We start from the raw sequence: 19,346 nt of genomic DNA, 5'->3' as shown, positions 1-19,346 counted from the left end.
TTTCCAGGTTGGAGATATAAAATTTTTAAAGTACATTCTCATTCACAGGTTGCTTTCTGAGCATCTGCTCAAGACTTATTTTCAGACTCAAGATTAAGATGTTCACTTTTAAAATTCTACCTAAATTCACGAGCATAAAAACTTCACAAATTCATATTAATATGGAGATGGAAAATAAACCCCCGCTGAGTTATCCCTCACACCTTTCTTGCACTTCTCAACTACTCTGCCCACGGTGTCATGTGTTTCATTAAAAACAAAACTGCAAGACATTTTTCAGAAGAGAAATTGAACATTTCCAATTACAAATGTAATTTGGTAAGGAGCTATTATCCAAAATACATAAAGAACTCTTACACATCAGTAATCAAATGACAGCCAAATAAAAAAGAGGGCAAAAGGAGATTTCTAGTTTCAGCTCAGACATGTAAGGAGAATGGAAGTTGCAGGACACAATGCCACTCTGAAATCAGGACAGACAGGAATGCAGAGAGTCATGGCTGAAATCAGCTTAGCAGGGGCAGATGTTACTGGAGCCAGAAACTTGTAGGGACCCTTAGCTGGTGATTTTGACAAACTGATGGTGGGCAAATGTGACTAGTCCGAGGGTTAAAAACTCCTGGGGACCCGGTCTTGGAGGAGACCCTTGCACTTCCCTCCGGGAGCCCCACCAAGTTCTCATGGTGACAGGAGAAAAATCCCCTTTTATTTCAAGGAGGGGAAGGAGAAAGGTACTCATTTTGAAATACAAAGGCCAAGAGCTTTCTCCATAACAAAGTCCGCCCCTCTAATGGAGGGGCTTTATTTACCAGAGCTTTATTTGACCTGGGGAAAGGGCACTAAAATAACTCTAGCCCCCTCTGGCCTTCCTGTCTCAAATAAGGGGAGAAAGGAAAGAGAAAAAAAAAAAAAAAAAAAGAGGCTAAGAAATGTTTCTGAAGGCCCTCAGAGCCCAGAAGCTGACATTTAATCAGTAGATTATATAACAATTCCTCTCCCCTACAACTCACCACCATCAACAGGGCTCCAGTAAAATAACAGTGGATTATAACTGAGAGAGCCGTACGACACAGACTCCAAGAGAGTCCTTAAGGAAAGACAAAGGGGAGGGGAGACACTGAGAGCTAGAGCAAACATTGAACACAGCCAGGTCAACAAAAAAATTAACATGAAAAGCCTAACTACCTCAGTACCTATTACCCAATACATCATGTCCAACTTTCAACAGAAAATCACAAAGCATGATAAAAGGCAATAAAAACACGGTCTGAAGAGATAAAGCAAGCATCAGAACTAGACTCAACTCTGACACAGATTTTGGAACTATGAAACAGAGAACTTAAAATACGTATGATAAACAGGCTAATGGCTCTAATGGAAAAAGTGGACAACATGCAAGAACAGACAGAAAATGTAAGCAGAGAGATGGAAACTCTAAGAGAGAATCAAAGTGAAATGCTAGAAATGAAGAACACCATAACAGAAATGAAGAATGCTTTTGATGTGCTCATCAGTAGATTGGACATGGCCAAGGAAAGAATCGGTAAGATTGCAAATATGTTAATGGAAATTCCCCAAACTGAAACACAAAGAGAAATAGGATGAAATTTTAAAAAGGAACAGAATACCCAAGAACTACAGGACAATTACAAAAGGTGTTACATACACATAATGGGAACATCAGAAGGAGAACAGAGAGAGAAAGAAGAAATATTCAAAGTAATAATGGCTGAAATTTCTCCAAAATTAATGACAAAACACCAAACCACAGATACAGGAAGCTTAGAATACATCCAACAGAATAAATCCCCAGTAATCTACACTTTGGTATACCATAGTCAAACTGCAAGATCCAAAAATGAAGAGAAAATCTTGAAAGAAGTTCAAGTGAAAAAACACCTTACCTATATAAGAAAAAGACAAGAATTACATCAGACACCTCATCAGAAACTATGCAAGCAAGAAGAAACTGGAGTAAAATATTTAAAGTGTTGAAAGGAAAAAACATCACCCTAGAATTCTGTATCCAGTGAAGCTGTACTTACAAAGTAAAGGAGAAATAAACAAACGAACTTAAGTTTAAGAAATCTGCTGTCAGTAGACCTGCCTTGCAACAAGTGTTAAAAGAAGTTCTTCAAGAGACAAGGAAAGTGATGTAGGTCAGGCACTCGGAAATACATTAAGAAGAGAAGAGCATCAGAGTAGGAGTAAATAAAGGTAAAACAAAACTTTTATTTTTATTATTCTTAATTGATCTGATAACTGTTCAAATAATAGCAGCAATGTGTTGGGTGACTACAGTATATGGATAAGTGAAATGAATGACAGCAATGTTATAAAGGATGGGGAAAAAGGAATTAAGAATATTCTTTATAAGGTACCTGCAACTACCTGTGAAATGGTACAGTGTTACTTGAAAGTAGACCTAGATTAGTTGTAATGTATGCAGCAAACTCTAGGGCAAGCACTAAGAAATCTTTGATATGTTAAGAAAGAATAAATGGAATCATATAAGGTGGTCTACTAAAAGCAGAGAAGGAAGAAAGAGGGTGATAAAATGTAAAAAAAAAACAAGTGTTATGAATAGAAATCAGTGGCAAATATGGCAAATATAACTCAGCTATGTCAACAATCACTTTAAATATGAACGGTCTAAATATACCAATTAAAAGACAAAGACTGTGAGAGTAGATTAAATAAGGAAGAACCTACTGCCTACAAGAAACCCACCTTAAATATAAAGACACAGATTGATTAAAAGTAAAGGAATGGAGAAAGATAAACCACGCAAAGAAAGCTGGAGTACCTGCATCTATTTCAGACAAAGCGAGAGCAGAACAGGGAAAATTATAAGGGATAAAGGAGGGCATTACATAATGAAAACAGGGTTATTTCTCTGAGAAAACATAACAATCCTTAATGTGTATGCACCTAACAAGACAGTGTGAAAATACATGAGGCAAAACTGGTAAAACTGCAAGGAGAGGACTTCCCTGGTGGCACAGTGGTTAAGAATCCACCTGCCAATGCAGGGGACATGGGTTCAAGCCCTGGTCCGGGAAGATCCCACATGCCATGGAGCAACTAAGCCTGTGTGCCACAACTACTGAGCCTGTACTCTGGAGCCCACAAGCCACAATTACTGAGCCCGTGTACCTAGAGCCCGTGTTCCGCAACAAGAGAAGCCACTGCAATGAGAAGCCCACGCACCGCAACGAAAAGTAGCCCCCTCTCGCTGCAACTAGAGAAAGCCCACGCTCAGAAACAAAGACCCAACGCAGCCAAAAATAAATAAAAACATTTATTTAAAAAAAATTACAAGGAGAAATGAACAAAGCCACTATTATGCTCAGAAACTTCAACACTCTTCTATCAGTAATTGACAGATCCAGCAGGCAGAAAGTCAGTAAGGATACGGTTGAACCAAATAGCATCATCAAGCAACTGAATCTAATACTTCATCTAACAATAGCAGTATACACATTCTTCTCAAGCTCACATAGAACAAGACAGACCACATTCTGAGCCATAACACACCTTAGCAAATTTAAAAGAATGGAAATCATACAGCATATGCTCTCTGATCACATGGAGTTAAAACAGAAATCAACAGAAAGACAGCAGTAAAATCTCCACATATTTGGGAATTAACCAAGAATTCTAAATAACACATGGGTCAATGAAGAAGTCTCAAGATAAATTTTTTAAATACTTTGCAATAAATGAAAATATAACATCAAAATCTGTGGGATGCTGCAAAAGTAGTGGTTAGAGGGAAAGTATAGCATTGAAGGTAAGAAAAACAGAAGAATTAAAATCAGTAACCTAAGTGTCTACCTTAGGAAACTGGAGGAAAAAAAAGAATAAAATACAAGCAAAAAGCAATAGAACTGAAACAAGAAACAGGAAAACTCAATGAAACCAAAAGCTGGTTCTTTGAAAAGATTAACTGATAAACCTACAGCCAGGCTAATCAAGAAAAAAAATGAGAGAAGACACAAATTACTACTAATATCAGAAATGAAAGAGTCATCATCATTATGAATCCCATGGATGTTAAAAAGATAACAAAAGATTATAGGCCGTGATAGTGAGAGGCCCGCGTACCGCGATGAAGAGTGGTCCCTGCTTGCCACAACTAGAGAAAGCCCTCGCACAGAAACGATGACCCAACACAGCCATAAATTAAAAAAATTTAAAAAAAGATTATAAATAATTCTACACCCTCAAATTTGATAACTTACATGATTCCACCAATTCCTTGAAAGATACAAGTGACAAAAACTCTCACACAAAGATGAATAGGTGATCTAAGTAAGCTTGTATCTATCAAAGAAATTGAATCAATAATTAATAACCTTCCAAAACAGCAAGCACTAGGCCCAGATGGTTCCACTGGTGAATTTAAGGGAAAAAATCATACCAATTCTCTACAAGCTCTTCCAGAAAAAATAAAAGCAGAGAGTGCACTTCCTAACTATATACCTAACCATATACCAAGCATTATTGCTCTACTACCAAAACCAGATAAAGACATTACAAGAAAGGAAAACTGCAGACTAGAATCTCTTATGAACAGAGATGTAAAAATCCTCAACAAGACATTAGCAAATCAAATCCAACAATGTATAACATGAATTATATACCAAAACCAAGGGGGATTTTTCCCAGGAATGCAAAGGCTGGTTCAATATTCAGAAGTAATAATGTAATCCACCACATCAACAGGATAAAAAAAGTCATATGATCATATCAAGAGATGCAAAAAATCATTTAAAAAAACTCTAACATGGGCCTCCCTGGTGGCGCAGTGGTTAAGAGTCCGCCTGCCGATGCAGGGGATACGGGTTCGTGCCCCGGTCTGGGAGGATCCCATGTGCCGCGGAGCGGCTGGGCCCGTGAGCCATGGCCGCTGGGCCTGCGCATCCGGAGCCTGTGCTCCGCAACGGGAGAGGCCACAACAGTGAGAGGCCCGCATACCGCAAAAAGAAAAAAAAAAAAAAAAAAACTCTAACATCCATTTATGATAAAAACTCTCAACAAACTAGGAATAGAGAGGACTTCCTCAACTTGATAAAGAATATGTATAAAAATACCTACAGCTAACATCATACTTAATAGTGAAAAACTAGATTCTTTCCCCCTAAGATCAATAACAAGGCAAGGAGGTCCCCTCCCTCTCACCACGCATATTCAATACTTCACTGAAATTCCTAACTAATGCTGTAAGAAAAGGAAACAAAAGGTATACAGATTAGGAAGGAAGAAATAAAACTGCCTTCGTTCATAGATGACATGATTATCTATGTATTAACAGAAAATGCCAAAGAATCAACAAAAAAACTCTGAAACCTACTAAGTGACTACAGCAAGGATTCAGGATACAAATTTAATATACAAAAATCAATTACTTTTCTATACACCAGCAATGAACAATTGGAATTTGAAATTAAATTAGTATCCAAAAATTAGGTATAAATCTAACAAAATATGTACAGAATATAAATAAGTACAAAAACTCTGATGAAAGAAACCAAAGATGATCTCAATAACTGAGAGATATTCCATGCTCACGGGCAAGAATACATAATATTAAGATGTCAATTATTCCAAGTTTGATCTATATATTCAACATAACCCCAATCAAAATTCAAGCAAGTTATTTTGTTGATATGACAAACTGATCCTAAAGTTTGTATGAGTAGGCGAAAGACCCAGAATACCTGAAACAATACTGAGAAGAGTGAGAGGATGGACACTACCCAACCTCAAGACTTACCATAAAGCTACAGTAATCAAGCTTCCCTGGCGGCACAGTGGCTAAGAATCTGCCTGCCAATGCAGGGGACACGGGTTCAAGCCCTGGTCCAGGAGGATCCCACATGCCATGGAGCAACTAAGTCCATGCGCCACAACTACTGAGCCTGCGCTCTGGAGCCCACAAGCCACAACTAATGAGCCCACACGCCACAACTACTGAAGCCCATGCACCTACAGCCCATGCCTGGCAACAAGAGAAGCCACCGCAATGAGAAGCCCGCGCACCGCAACAAAGAGTAGCCCCCACTTGCTGCAACTAGAGAAAGCCCACACACAGCAACGAAGACCCAACACAGCCAAAAAAATTTAAAAAAAGAAAAGAAAAGCTATAGTAATCAAGAAGGTAGTATTGGTGAAAAAAGAGACAAATAGATCAGTGGAACACAACAGAGAGCCCAGAAATAGACCCACACAATAAAAATCAACTGATCTTTGACAGAGGAGCAAAGGAAATTCAATGGAGACAGGATAGTTTTTTCAACAATTGATGCTAGAAAAACTGGATATTCAATATGCAAAAATTTGAACGTAGACACAGAAGTTACACCTTTCACAAAAATTAACTCAAAATCAATCACAGAGCTAAATGTAAAAATTGTAGAGGATAACAGAAGAGAAAATCTAGGTGACCCTGGGTATGGCAATGAGTTTCTGATACATCTCCAAAAGCACGATCCATGAACGAAAACTTAAGATGAACGTTATTAAATTTAAAAACTTCTGCTCTGTGAAGACACCATTATGAAAATGAAGACAAGTCACATACTGGGAGAAAATATTTGCAAAACACATATCTGATAAAAGACTTGTATCCAAGAAAGACAAAGACATGATAAAACTCAACAGTAAGGGGAAAACAACTCATTTAAAAAAACAGACAAAAGATCTGAATAGACACGTCAACAAAGAAGATATACAGATGACAAATAAGCATATGAAAAGATGCTTAACATCACGACATAAGAGAACTGCAAATTAAAACAGTAATGAGATACCATTACACACTTATTAGAATGGCTAACATCCACAAAACTGACACCACCAGATGCTGACAAGGATGCAGAACAACAGGAACTCTCAGGCACTGCGGGTGGGAATGCAAAATAGTGCAGCCACTTTGAAAGGCAGATTGGCAGTTTCTCAGAAAGCTAAACACTCTTACCATATGATCCGGGAATCACGCTGCTAGGTATTTACCCAAATGACCAGAAAACTTAACGCCCACACAAAAACCTGCACACAAAATGGTTATCAAAGTTTTATTCATAACTGCCCAAGGCTAGAAGCAACCAAGACTTCCTTGACTTGGGTGAGGAGAGAACCTGCAGCCGAGAGAAGCTGGCAGCCTCCATCCTGAAGACACGAGGTTCACACTTGCCTCCTGGTGCCTGTACAATACAGTTATTTCTTCTGCCTGACCTCCCCCTCCTCCCGCATAAATTCTTACCTGAGCAACTCTGATTCAACACGCAGGTTTTAGCTTAAACTACCGAATCCTCTTCGAGCACCTCTCAGAGGCCAGCACTGAGGGAGACACCTCGCATGTCCCATAACAGCTGTAAACGCCCATCGCTGCATCTACAAGCCCTCTGGGGGGTGGAGACGCCTGAAAACAAGGGGCTGCACCCGCTCTGCCGGAAAGCTTAGCCCTGGGGGCCTACACGGTGTCTGGCACATAGTAGGACGTCAACAAAGACAGCACCAACAAAGCAATCAATCATTGGAAATTAAAACTACGTAACGCAATGTTGTAAGGGTCTAGTGAGTTTTATCATTACTCCTGTAAGACTGAAATCACAGAAATACACACAGTAATTCAATCACATCAGGAAATTTTTCTTGAAAATAATCTGTGTTTTGTTGAAATACTTCAGATCCCAAAAGGATAAAATTCAGATTGCTACCTTTTTTTCCTCCTGTCCCCATACATGTATGCAACTATTTGAAAGGGGAGAAAAAGCATACACAGCTATTTAAAAGGTACTAAAAGTCTGATATTCTTATCCTAGAAATCCAACACAATTGTGAAATAAGAACAAAAATTTCTTGAAGAAACAAAACTACCAGGCTTCTTTAATAAATATAATACAGTTATGGAAGTCTTTAAGCCACATCTTGTTCTAAAGTGAACTTAAACTAGATTATAAAAATACATACAACACCAGTGAATAAAATAAAATTTAAAGTAAGTAAAGGAATCACGGTAGGAAAAAACACAAGGATAGGAGATAAATTTAGAAATGAGGTTCAGACACAAACTACATGGCTTCATGGTTCTGTATATTTGCAAAACATGGATCCAAAATGTGGCTCTATGCTGACTGATGATCTATCAGCTTCACTAGGTCATGTGAAAATGGATATCCTTGTCTTGCTCACATTATATATGATATTTCCTGGGTCTTCTACCAGTACCATCTTTCTTCCGACCTCACCCTCAGCCTAACCCTTTCTTCGGGATCTCGTGCTCACAGTTTTTATTGTTCAACTTTTCTATTTAGAGTTTTTCTTTAAAAAAAGAAATCCGCAGCTAACACAGTATAGGATCATCACAGCTCTTTTCCAGTGACCATCTCACAACCTCCAGTAACTCCCCCGAGTGGAGCTCAAAATCCTACGGTGGCACGTGCCATACCTGACACAGACCCTGACACCAAACCTACCTCTTCTTAAGTATCTTTTACATCAGACCAGCAAGTTGTCTGCATTCAAAACTGTGTGTTGATTTAACAATCACTTTCTTTTTTACCTCAAATAAGATGAGAACTGTGAAAATTTGGGGCTAGAATAAAATCAGGTTTTACATTCACCCAGTTCTAACCCATATACCAACAGCGTCAACTGCAGGCAAAAGAGCGTAACATCAGAGCACATTTTGATTCAGTCTAAAAACAACTCTCTTCAAACAAATTCCTTTTGCTCTGCTGAGATTTACGTACAGAAGCCGAAGCCTTCTCTCCTCCACCCTTCAGTAGAGGCACTTGGAAGACAGCTAAGCAGGCTGTCCCGGCTGTTTATAAACTACTGTCCCGTGAGACCTACCTCCTGCAGGGCATCCTAGGCTTTCCTACTTGAACACTAACATAATGGGTCAGTCAGAGGACACCCTGGAGTCCGCAGTGGGGAGTGGGGAGCTGTTAAGAAAGGGAGGACGTACTAGAGTTACAAACTAAAGCTGATTTTAAAAATACACTTTACGGCAACTACTGAAAAACGTTTGGAACAGTACACATGTTGTTATGCTATTTAAAATACTAGCAATATCAATTCATTTGCTGCACTGTTTTTATAAACCAGATATCGATAACAGTTTGCTTCCTAGCCACTTAATTATGGACACATACTCGGAATAACAACCTATGCTTAAAACTCAACAGCTAGTGTAACGAAGAAATTTTTTACACATTAGTTTTATTCTATTAATAAAAATAACAACCATCTCTGTCAATTCTTTTTGGTCCTTCACATGCTATGATAATTCATTTTTTTCTTAATAATTATATTTGCCTAACTTATATAACTACAAAGAGAACTAAGACCTTCACTATCTTATTTGAAACTCACAAGCAACCTTGTCAATAGGTATTATAATTTCCATTTTATAGGCAAGGAAACTGAGATGGTAGCCACATTATAAATAAATACCAACACACATACATCCATTGTTTGGGGGGCATGTTTGTTTACTGATTAAGGAGTGATGATGCCATCTGAAATGTGTTTTATTCCTTCTCTCAAGAGATCAAATCTATCTAATCAAATCCATAACTATCCAACTTCCAAACATTTAATACAGGAATATTTTCATGACTGCCTCAGTAAGTGATAAACTTCATCAATTATAAGCCCAAAACCATCTCTAACACATCCCAAGAGAGCAACTAAAAGACCTAAAATTATTCAGAATACAAAGGTATCTTGGCAATTATAGAAAAACTAAATAAATCAATAAAGCACTCTTTAAATGTATTGCTAGGAGACTGCCACATATCAACACGCTAACTTCTTGAGAACTGCCACTGCTTGAAGCACACAAATTTCAGCAAATTTGACAAGAAAAAAATGCAGTAAGAATTCTCCTGTCCTGTGAAGCAAACCATACCTCAGAAGTCACTCATTTCCAAATACTATACATCGGTCAAAAAGCCTCTTATCACAACAGACAACCATAACAGGTTGAGCTGAACGGAGGACAGGATCAGGTACTGTTGAGGCACACGTGTCCGTCTCGTCCAGACTCAAGTAAGACTCTAAATTTCTTTCAGCTTGAGTTAAAAGAGAGAAAAGGCAACTCCTATTTCCAGAAGCAAGAGTGGCATATTTTCCAGTAAGTTCCTTGTTCTCGTCTTACTATTTTAAGAGTTCTGATCACTCCCAGCATTGCTGTGTGGCAAGATCTGGTTTCTGGTGGCTGATCATTTCCACGGCGTGACGCTTGGCTAAAACGGTCTCCCACACACTGTTTTTTATTCCTATTTAGCGTCCCTGTACTTATATACAAAATTCCACTTCAGTGGCACTGTGCCAGGAGAAGAAACAGCTTTGCTAGAATTTCACTTGACTTTATTAGAGGAAATTATTTTAAATTAATGTAGCTGCTGAATAGCTGTCATCCTGAACCTCAGAAAATAGATTCCTTCTAATTTTTGCTGCGAACATTTATTTATTTAAGTTAAATTCCAGCTCATGAATGTTGACCATGAGGAGTCTAACCCTTCCTGCTACTATTTCACATTCCTTTTCTAAACAAGGGCAAGCACGGGCATGCTCCATCAGTATGCACAGCCAGATCACCACCATTAAGTGAAATCATCTATGTATTTTTGGTGGAATCCTTTTAACAACTTCCACGCCTGGCAGTGAAATGGAACAAGGCCGTTTTGTTTTCAGAGGGCGACAATTTGATCTCTCGTTTACTAGATGGCGCTCAAGGTATTTTTTCCATATGTTTTTCCGCGAAGATCATCGGACAACAGCATGGTTTACCTTGACTAGTGAATGCAGGCTTTTTCCGCCAAACACATCCCAGAGGAAGGTCAGGTCTTCCTGGCTGTCCACATGTGGCTGCAGCTGGGCTGGTAGAGCTGCCAGCAGCTCATACAGACCTATAAAACGGAAATAAAACACAAAGCGTCACCGTACAGTGATCTCATGAATTTCGCTGAAGGTGTGTGAAACTGACAGCTGGAACATGTCGCTTTTACTGGATCTGTATTCTGGGCCATCAAGCAAAACTCTTCTCCAAAGAAGCAAGGGAAGCTTTTGGATTTTTAAATTCCAAAGATGTATGTATTAACAGGCCTGTTTTTACCTTATGCGGTGGTCATTTTACAGTCCTCCAAGTTTACATAACCCGAGACAGAAAATGTGTACAAGCTTTCAAAAAAAGAAGAAGAAGAAAATGCATACATTCCTTTCCTTAATCGTTATTACATTTCCCTCAATGTTAGCCAAAAAGTGAAGTGAGTCATGAATAGGAAAAACTTCTTTAGAAGAGAAAATTGATAGCATGGTCCACTAAAATGGTTTTGTGGTTTCCAAAGAGTTCCTAATAATATATAGCTTCAAAAACATTTGCGTTACTGAACGTCCAAAATCAAGTTCCCAAAAGTAAGCCAGAATAAACCATACTTGGTGTGGCATTATTTGCAGTCACGTTTTTTTTTTTTTTTAAAACAGTGACAACAACAAACTGCGTAGCACTTAGGCTAAACGCGACTCTAATTTGGAGGCATGTGATACCCCTGGAAAGAGTCAAGGCAACAGATGCAGGTCGCGCGTGCTCTCACTGGAAGCTTCCTGCAAGCAGACAGTAGCGCAGTGTCCCAGGAGCAGCCTGCACAGACCATCCGTCTCGTCCCGGGGCCGGCAGACTCCTGTCCAAGAAATGCTGCGGCAGCGCTTGCCCGGGACTCTTCAGGGAGGTGACCTGGCAGAAGTCAGCATCAACTCAGAGCTCATGTTTCATTTTCCAGCGGGATTCCATGAGGTAAAAAGGACAAACTTCTTTTTATTTCTGTCTGCTGTCTACAAAAACACCGAGACCTCCTGGGGTCTGCAACACATGGGACTGTTGCTATTTCTGGTCTGAATAAGAGCTGCTGTTCATTAGAAAGACAGCTTTACAAGATATTTAACCAGCGAAGACTCATAAATTACGGACTTCTGATGAGCGCGTCTGTTATCTTTCCAAAGCCTTATAATATTCTGATAACCAGTGAGAATTCACAACCACATGCATGGGTACCACTTTGGAAGTCAGATACGAAACTTGAGAGATTCGATTAAATTGAAACATTCCTAGGGCTGTATCTGGCCAAAAAGATCCAAAATACTCCAGGCAGGAAAAAAGAAAAAAAAAAAAAACCTTCTCCCAACTGCATTCTTAAGTATTCTTGGTGGTTTACATTTATTCTCATAAAAACCTGGCATCCTGCCTAAACTAGCTCTTATTTACAAGTCAGCAAAAATATTTTTACGGTAGCTCAACCTAAGTCAATGTATAATGATACAGGTCTCACTTTATACAAATATATACACACACACACAAATGTAAAGTAATCACAATTGCCAAGATCAGAGATTCAAAACATGAAATTATGTAAAAAGAAGGTAGAATTTCACTATTTTATTATTGATTTCAGGAGTAGTAAAAATGATTCCTTAGTAATATCATTAGAGTTGAATGATACTAATTCAACTATGATATAATTATGTGGTACAGTTCTTGGGGGATTCAATAAGTTTAAATAAGTTAATACACTTGAACAGTCCTGCACGTGGTAAGTACTCAATGTTTCATATGTAACTTGAGTTTCAGCCATTGGGTTATTGATTTCGACTGTTACTCATCATTATCATTACTAAAAATGCAAAAGTTCGGATCAAACAGACAGACCTAGATTCAAACCCCATGTCTATACTTTATGCATTTCACATTACTTATCTGAACCTCATTTCCCTCACGTGTTGAAAAAGAAATGGTAATGTACACGTGTTAAAACTGCACAGAACTAAATAAATACACACACACACACACACACACACACACTCACGAGCACATGTGAAACCGAGGACATCTGAAAAACGTCAACCGATGGCATGGATGACGATCTCCCAGCTGTGACACGCTACTACAGTTATGCAAGATGTTACCACGGCGGAACGGGTGAAAGTACACAGGATTTCTTTGTACTATGTCTTACAACGAGTGACTCTGTAATTATCTCGAAATAAAGCTGAAACACAACAGTTGCTGTAAGAATTCAATGGAACAATTCACAGGGCAGGCACTTGATTAAAATAACGATGCTCTTCTTTCCTTAGTGTGTCTCCTTGCAATGAAAATCTCAGTGCATTGCTTCCAAGGGAAAACAACAGCTTAGAGACACCTGCCAACTGGACATAACACCATACTCAGAAATGAAACCACCCGTGTCTTTTACATGTGGGAATTGTTCACTTTACCCACATACACCTTAGCTTTTTGTGGGAATAAGCCATGTTGGGTTTAATTTTCAAATAGTAATAATTTCTCTGTTAGTCAGAGCTCAGAAGGCTGAGTTTTCTGTGTTTTTTCCTGCTTTGTACGGTCCTCGAGTGGCAGTAACACTTGCTTTTATTCACCTCCCACATCTGGTGCCAGAGGACAAAGTCAGAAGAGACAGGACAAGGCCAATCAGAAATTTAAAAGACGGTTAAGGGCCTCCCTGGTGGCGCAGTGGTTGAGAGTCCGCCTGCCGATGCAGGGGATACGGGTTCGTGCCCCGGTCTGGGAGGATCCCATATGCCGCGGAGCGGCTGGGCCCGTGAGCCATGGCCGCTGGGCCTGCGCATCCGGAGCCTGTGCTCCGCAACGGGAGAGGCCACAACAGTGAGAGGCCCGCATACCGCAAAAAGAAAAAAAAAAAAAAAAAAAGACGGTTAAAAGAGCTCCTAGGCCGGGGCTGTATGTAGTGTCAAGGCAGGCAACGAGGAAACCATCACTTCCACTCAAATCAGCAATCCAGGCCCCAGAAAGCACCTCGGTCCACGTCTAAAACTGGGTCTGTGCTCCTACATGTGCTTTAAAGTCCTATATTCAGTTCCTAGAGTCCCAGTCATGAAGAATACTGTGAAATCCAAATAGTTTTGGTCCTTGAGGTTCAGAGGGCAAGTAAAGAGAGCTGAGACAGCTCGGCATGTCTTTAAAAATTTTACCTAAATCCACTCGTTCCCTGCGCCATGAAACTTATCCTGTGCTCCTCTGTCGTCAGCCCAGCTCATTCTAATAAACGTCTACGGCACCTCTGAACCCAGCGAATCCCTAGCTCTGAAGCTCTAGGACACGTCGGACGTGATTCCTGCCTGCAGGTGTCTACAACGCAGATGACACCACAGGCTATTAGCAAAGTGAGTGCCAGACAGGGTCAGGCTGTGGAGGTAAGGGGAGGGGCCGGTCCCTCCAGGGGAGGGGACGACACCAGGGGACCCTTCAGCAGGAACAATGCCCGAGTCAGGGCCGCAAGGGCTGCAGGCCCAAGAATCAATATGCGTGAGCTCTCAGAGTTGGAGCCCTGGGGACAGCACCAAGCGTCGGATATACCACCCTCTCCCCAGGGATCTTACAGTCCTGGATGACACAGAATGCACCTCATATATGAGCAAACATCAAGCAATCCTATTTGCCCAGGTAAACAGCCAAAACATTTTCTCTTCCAAGTAAAATCAACAGATGTTTAGGCAGCTGATGAAATAAATGATTAATTTTCAGGGATGTTAATAAGATGCTCATGACTGCCTCTAGTATTTAAATTGTAATTTAGTTAGAAACATACACTTTGAATTACCTCATTAAGTAAAATACATTAACTCAGATACTTAGTTTTTGCCCCACTTGCACATTTCACGCAACCATTTTATTTAAATTCTTCAGAGTGAAGTTCTTCCTCATCGTGAGATCATTCTCGCTTCTAGGTCAGTTGAGATGCAGCACTGTTTTGAATATGGGAGATGCCTTCACTGAGAATCTGGGTAAAGCTGATTGGTTTTTCATTTGTTCTGTGGCTCTACATTTTTCATCAACAAAACCACTTACCCACTCTTTAAAATTCTATCAAATGCAAATGTGAGGTTTTTAACCCTTCTCCAAGGAATGATTAAATCTGGTTTAAACCAGATTGTCTCCTTTTTAAAAAAACAATTCTGCCAAGGGAGCTCTCAATAATCCCCCAAATTATGAATTTCGGTTATATGTGAGTAATTTTGGCTTCTCCATTCAACACACATTTTTGTGCACGTGAAGACACAGAGAACGTTCTAAGAGATTTTGTAAGGACTTGAATATATGCCAGCTCTCTCTTCTCTAAGAGATCCTTTTACAGAGGGAAAAAAAACTCACCTTATATTTGGGCACATACGATAAAAGACACTGTCAAGGATGCCTGTGGAGAGGGCTTCCCTGGTGGCGCAGTGGTTGAGAGTCCGCCTGCCGATGCAGGGAACACGAGTTCGTGACCCGGTCCGGGAAGATCCCACATGCTGCGGAGTGGCTGGGCCCGTGAGCCATGGCTGCTGAGCCTGAGCATCCGGAGCCTGTGCTCCACAACGGGAGAGGCCACAACAGTGAGAGGCCCGTGTACCACAAAATAAATAAATAAAAGGATGCCTGTGGATTTCAATAAACTTATTTCATAAAAATATTCCAACAGAAAAAAGCAGTATTTTTAAATTAGTGTATTTTACATACTGAGAGAAAAGAAATCAACAAGAGCAAAACTAAAATAGGTCGAGGGTGACTCGATTAATATGTGCAATAATTATTCTAGCAATTTTAAGAAGACAGCAATCCATGAAGGTCAGAGAAGCCTCTAATGGAGCTGGCAGGATACTGGCTGGGATCTGAAGGGGGGAAAACAGGGCCCAGAAGGGTGATTCTAAACTGGGGGCTCATGAAGGTGTTCACAATAATAGAAGCCAATCGCAGAGAGATGCAAAGATGCTTTTAAGATCTCTGAGTTGGTTCCTGAAGCCTGCTGTCTAGGAACGAAGTATTGTAATTTCTTCTCCCCTTTCCAGAGGAAGGTTAGATGGCAAATGCTGGCTGTCTGACGCCACGGAGAATAATATCCTAAGGAGAATGCTTTCCGTACAGTATAAACTGCCCACCCTGCGAGCCAGGTCATTAAGTCAGCACACGTGTGGACCACGATCTTAATTTAACGTCAATCACTTACGTACTTGATTGGAGTTCCATGTGCTACAGCTGGCTTCTCTGCAGCCTTGCTGCACTGAAGGGTAAAATACTTGTCATTTTCCTTAAAGATAAAAAAACTACGGTCGTCCCTTGGTATCCGTGGCTCACTGGCCCCAGGACCCGCCTAGGATCCCCAAATCCACAGAAGCTCAAGTCCCACAGCCATCCTCTGTATCTGCGGTTCCACAACAGCAGATTCAACCAAACGCTGACCATGTAGTACTGTATTTACTGAAACCACCTGCAGAGTAGTGGACCTGGGCAGTTCAAACCCACGTTGTACAAGGGCCAAGTGTAAGTGCCTTTTCTCCCTCAAAAAAACCTATGGTCAGAGTATGTCCGTGATGCCTTCTGGGGTAACACAAGTGGCAGAGGGTCAGCCGCAGTACTTCACATACAGACACAGGTACTTCATACTTCGGTGCGGGAGCAACTTCACGTCAGTTGTCCTGCAAGTTTTTTTTTTGTTTGCAGTATCTAGATAAGAGTAGTACTGTAAAGCTACAGTCACACTTCCTATCAGGATCTTGTATGTGAGTAATAGGCAGGCGATTTGATCAAGGACTGTGGAAGGCAGGTAACACAGATCCAACCGTGCTGAGTAAACAATTCACCCGAAGTCATAATACACTGATCAGAAGATAAAGTGTCATCATCTTGCATTAAAATTTCATGACTTTATAACATTCATCAATTTACTTAAATATATGATAGCAATTTTAACTGTGGGTAAAGCTTCCTATCATCGTAGTCAGACCCCTAGCGATTTTCACCCTGCCTAATAAAACTAGTCCCTATTGGGGCCTCCCTGGTGGCGCAGTGGTTGAGAGTCCGCCTGCCGATGCAGGGGACATGGGTTCGTGCCCCGGTCCGGGAAGATCCCACATGCCGCGGAGCGGCTGGGCCCGTGAGCCATGGCTGCTGAGCCTGCGCGTCCGCAGCCTGTGCTCCGCAACGGGAGAGGCCACAACAGTGAGAGGCCCGCGTACCGCCAAAAAAAAAAAACCCAACTAGCTACTGAATATTAAAAATTGCGTTTATTTCTTTAGCCTCCCCCTTCCTTAATCTATCCTTCCTACCACCAACTCCTAAAGCTTCCTCAAATAATACTTAGTAAAAATTATTACCAGTAGAAATTCCTAGTAGTGTTCACCATACCTAATACTATGGTATAAGCTATGGTGAAGTGCTTTACAGGTTACCTCGTTCAGTGCTCTCTATAAGCAGGTCCTATTACTGTCTCCACTTTACAGGAGGACGTACACCTTTAGCCTAGGAAGTGGCATAGTCAGGACTTAAAATCAACTCTGGCCCATGTCTCCCATATAACCCCATCATTTAAATCTTCTACTCAAAAACCTTCAAGAGCTCCCTCAAAAGAAAAGTTAAATGTCCAACTGGACACTGAAATTACAGATGGATCAAATATTTCAAATATAAACTAGAGGACAATCTCAGAGAATATTTTTATCATCTTAGAGTTAAGTGCTTTTCTCTGCACACAAAGAACCTAGAAACCGCAAAAAGCAATGACTGACAGACTTTGTGACAAAATTTTCATGCATCAAAAAAAACAAAGAAGGGCTTCCCTGGTGGCGCAGTGGTTGAGAGTCTGCCTGCCGATGCAGGGGACACGGGTTCGTGCCCCGGTCCAAAGGATCCTGTGTGCCGCAGAGCGGCTGGGCCCGCGAGCCATGGCCGCTAAGCCTGCGCATCCGGAGCCTGCGCTCTGCAGCGGGAGGGGCCACAGCAGTGAGAGGCCCGCATACCGCAAAAAAAAAAAACTAAAGAAGTTTGCAGAGAAACTGCTAAAAATTATTTGCAACAAGCAAGTGATTGGTATTAAGCCTAATAAAAGATCAGTAAACCAAGAGAAAAATGGGCAATGGCACATGAACAGGCATATACGGTGGCAGAAGAAATAGATGATCCCCCCCAAAAAAATCAATACATAAAGCAGTGTTCAATCTAAGAAATAATATAAAATGATTCTTAAAGAGCCAAAGCATATCACTTTTCTTTCATCAATTTAGGAGACAATTACGTTTGCAAATACCCAGTCTTAGGAAGGGCATGAGAACAGGCACCCAGCAGGCATTTGGTAGAATACACACTGATCCAGTCAGTTGGCATCCACTGCCCACTGTAAGTTCTCTGGGCCACATGCTGTGCCAGGCGTTCGGCTAGATCAGTGAACCCACAAAGATCCCGACTCCAGGGGGAAGACAAATAATAAACGTAAGTGAGTAAATTATACAGCGTGTATAAGACACTGATAGAAAAAGAGAAAACGCAGCAGTGTAAGGCAGACCCAGTGCTGGACCACCACACAGGCCACGACAGGTGAGGTGGCCGGGGAACCCTGAGACAGGAGGATGGCGAGGGAGCTAATGGGCACGCGAGGGACAAGCAATCCAGGCAGAGGGTCGGACGGCACAGAAAGCCCACCTCTGAGTCCGGGGCGCCCGCAGCATCTGAGGAGGGCAAGGTGCCCAGGCTGACTGGGGCAGAGGGAGGGAGGGATGGTCCAAGGGGAGAAACGAGGACCAGGTCGCGCTGGATCCTGTAGGACAAATACTGCAAAGAACTTAACTTTTATCTTATAGGGACAGAGCCACTCCTTTGAAGAAAGGAGTAAAGCGATTTGAGTTACATCTTAAAAGCATTGCTCTGGCTGCTGAATTGAGAAGAGAGGGCAGGGGAGCAAGAGCAGAGGCAGAGAACGAGTCAGAGGGTCAGGCAGTGACCCAGGCGACGGAGGACAGCGGCCTGCACCCAGCAGCAGCGGGCGGGAGCTGTGAGGAGCGTTCAAACTCTGGAGAGATTCTGAAGGAAGAGCCAGTTATGAATTTCTGTCGGAGTGAATGGGGGGGATGAGGAGAAGAAAAGAAACAAGCATGACCGCAAAACTGAAGCTGCCATCAAGGCAGACGGGGACGTTCGGTTTGGGGCCCGGGGAGCTGAAGATGTGGACGGGACAACCAGGTGGAGACGAGGTGGGCAGCTGGACGGAGAAGCCAGGAGCTCCGCAGAGAGGCTGAGCTGAAGATGCACACTTAGGTGCCCTGGGCACGAGCCTGGGTGAGACCCAGGGACACGCGTGTGCACACATAAGAAGGAGAGGCCGAGGACCGAGCCCCGGGGTCTCCACGGTGACCAGATACACAGGAGCGCGGGGGCCTGCTGTCCCCAAGGTCTGGTGTGGCGGGGAAGGGTGACGGCTGGGGTGTGAGAGGCCACCGTCAGGGGGGTACACCAAGGCCCGAGAACTGCCCCTCGGATCCAGCCGCGT

At 41.7% G+C, this 19,346-nt stretch overlaps 1 protein-coding gene across 2 annotated transcripts in view; it reads right to left on the bottom strand.

The window, feature by feature from the left end:
• Positions 1 to 19,346, bottom strand: part of MPP7 (MAGUK p55 scaffold protein 7) — a 267,458-nt gene that overhangs the window by 157,579 nt on the left and 90,533 nt on the right. For both annotated transcript variants that reach the window (XM_060095513.1, XM_060095514.1), the window contains one exon: positions 10,807 to 10,925. In XM_060095513.1, coding sequence (XP_059951496.1) covers positions 10,807 to 10,925 — 119 coding nt within the window. The remainder of the gene's footprint in view (positions 1 to 10,806; positions 10,926 to 19,346) is intronic.

This window comes from Mesoplodon densirostris, chromosome 4 (genome assembly GCF_025265405.1).
Source record: "Mesoplodon densirostris isolate mMesDen1 chromosome 4, mMesDen1 primary haplotype, whole genome shotgun sequence".
Classification (NCBI taxonomy): domain Eukaryota; kingdom Metazoa; phylum Chordata; class Mammalia; order Artiodactyla; family Ziphiidae; genus Mesoplodon; species Mesoplodon densirostris.
This window is presented reverse-complemented; position numbering and strand designations above follow the sequence as displayed.